This window comes from Limulus polyphemus, unplaced genomic scaffold, assembly GCF_000517525.1.
Source record: "Limulus polyphemus unplaced genomic scaffold, Limulus_polyphemus-2.1.2 Scaffold2030, whole genome shotgun sequence".
NCBI classification, from domain to species: Eukaryota; Metazoa; Arthropoda; class Merostomata; order Xiphosura; family Limulidae; genus Limulus; species Limulus polyphemus.
This window is the reverse complement of record NW_013667640.1, coordinates 182,189-183,785: the sequence shown is the minus strand read 5'-3', so window position 1 is coordinate 183,785 and position 1,597 is coordinate 182,189. Positions and strand designations below refer to the sequence as shown.

The 1,597-nt window shown below is 32.2% G+C and overlaps 1 protein-coding gene across 1 annotated transcript in view; it reads left to right on the top strand.

Annotated features, from left to right (window-relative positions):
* LOC106465722 (guanylate cyclase 32E-like) overlaps positions 1 to 1,597 on the top strand; it is a 51,358-nt gene that overhangs the window by 21,356 nt on the left and 28,405 nt on the right. The window contains exon 5 of the mRNA XM_022393637.1: positions 627 to 790. Within this exon, the coding sequence (XP_022249345.1) occupies positions 627 to 790 (164 nt within the window). The remainder of the gene's footprint in view (positions 1 to 626; positions 791 to 1,597) is intronic.

The window sequence follows — 1,597 nt, the reverse complement described above, 5'->3', positions numbered from 1 at the left end:
AACAATTTCCTCGTTTCCTTTCATCAAGAGTTAAACAATTTCCTCGTTTCCTTTCATCAAGAGTTAAACAATTTCCTTGTTTCCTTTCATCATCTTCAAATTATTCAAATCATTTTTTTTCTACCTAATCCATTTAAAGTTCTTGTTTTATTTACATCTCTTCGCACTTCCAAATATGTTTCATATTCTCTTCTTCCTTCCTTCTTTCATCGTCTACAGTTCTCTTCATCATCATCATTCCTCCATTCCTTCCGTATTTCTTGGGTATTTATACATTTTAATACGTTTGTCTTCATCTTTCTCTCTTAGCCCTACGGTGGCACAGCAATGAGCTCGAGAGTTTATAATGCTGAAAATCGAGGCTCGATTTTCATGGTTTATATCTTTGTGCTTAATAACAACAACAAAAAAACAAAACAAAAAACTCTCTCGAGCATATTGCCTGACCAAATTCTTCTACTAATATATTACAAATAAATTATTTTAAACACCAGGGTAATGGAGCTTGCAATAACTGAATATTGGGAACGTAAGAGCTATGTGATACTATTCAAAAGATAATTACGTAAATCGGGAATTGCACTGTTGTTGTTTTTTTAGGCACTTTTCGTTAGTCTTAACTTAAGCACTACGAGTATTTCCAATACTAAACGTGTTGTATTCTCCTGTTAGTCACTATCGCTATGAAAAGAAGATGGCAAGAAAACTATGGAAGGTTGATGTTAAGGATGTAATGCTACTCAGGACGAATTCGGAATACGCTCTACAAAATATCCGCAACCAGATGAACGTAAGTTGGTTTACGTTTCGCTTTGTTACAACGTTTGACGTGTGAATATTGGTTATAAGAATTCGGAATACGCTCTACAAAATATTCGCAACCAGATGAACGTAAGTTGGTTTACGTTTCGCTTTGTTACAACGCTTGACGTGTGAATATTGGTTATAATTGCCGAAGACGTACACATAAAAATCACTCGGTATATTCATAAAAAATTGTGTTTTGTTTAACTTCCAAGATCATCAAAGATGGAAGAAAGTGACGACATACAGATTTCTGGCTGATAAGACAACTTTATTCTTATTTATTCAATATTTTCGAAGCCATTAACATAAACAGCTATTTTGGCATCACAGAAGCAGCTGAAGGATTAGGTTTAATCTCATGTCTCTATAACATGCTTCAACAAACTAATTAGAGATCTAATCTTGTACTATAGTCGGAGTATATGCGATTAATTTAATATTGTAAATCCTAATTTTTCAATACAGTTCGATTATATGCGAGTAATTTAATATTGTAAATTCTGATCTTTCAATACAGTTCGATTATATGCGAGTAATTTGATATTGTAAATCCTGATCTTTCAATACAGTTCGATTATATGCAAGTAATTTGATATTGTAAATCCTAATCTTTCAATACAGTTCGATTATATGCGAGTAATTTGATATTGTAAATCCTGATCTTTCAATACAGTTCGATTATATGCGAGTAATTTGATATTGTAAATCCTGATCTTTCAATACAGTTCGATTATATGCAAGTAATTTGATATTGTAAATCCTAATCTTTCAATACAGTTCGATTATATGC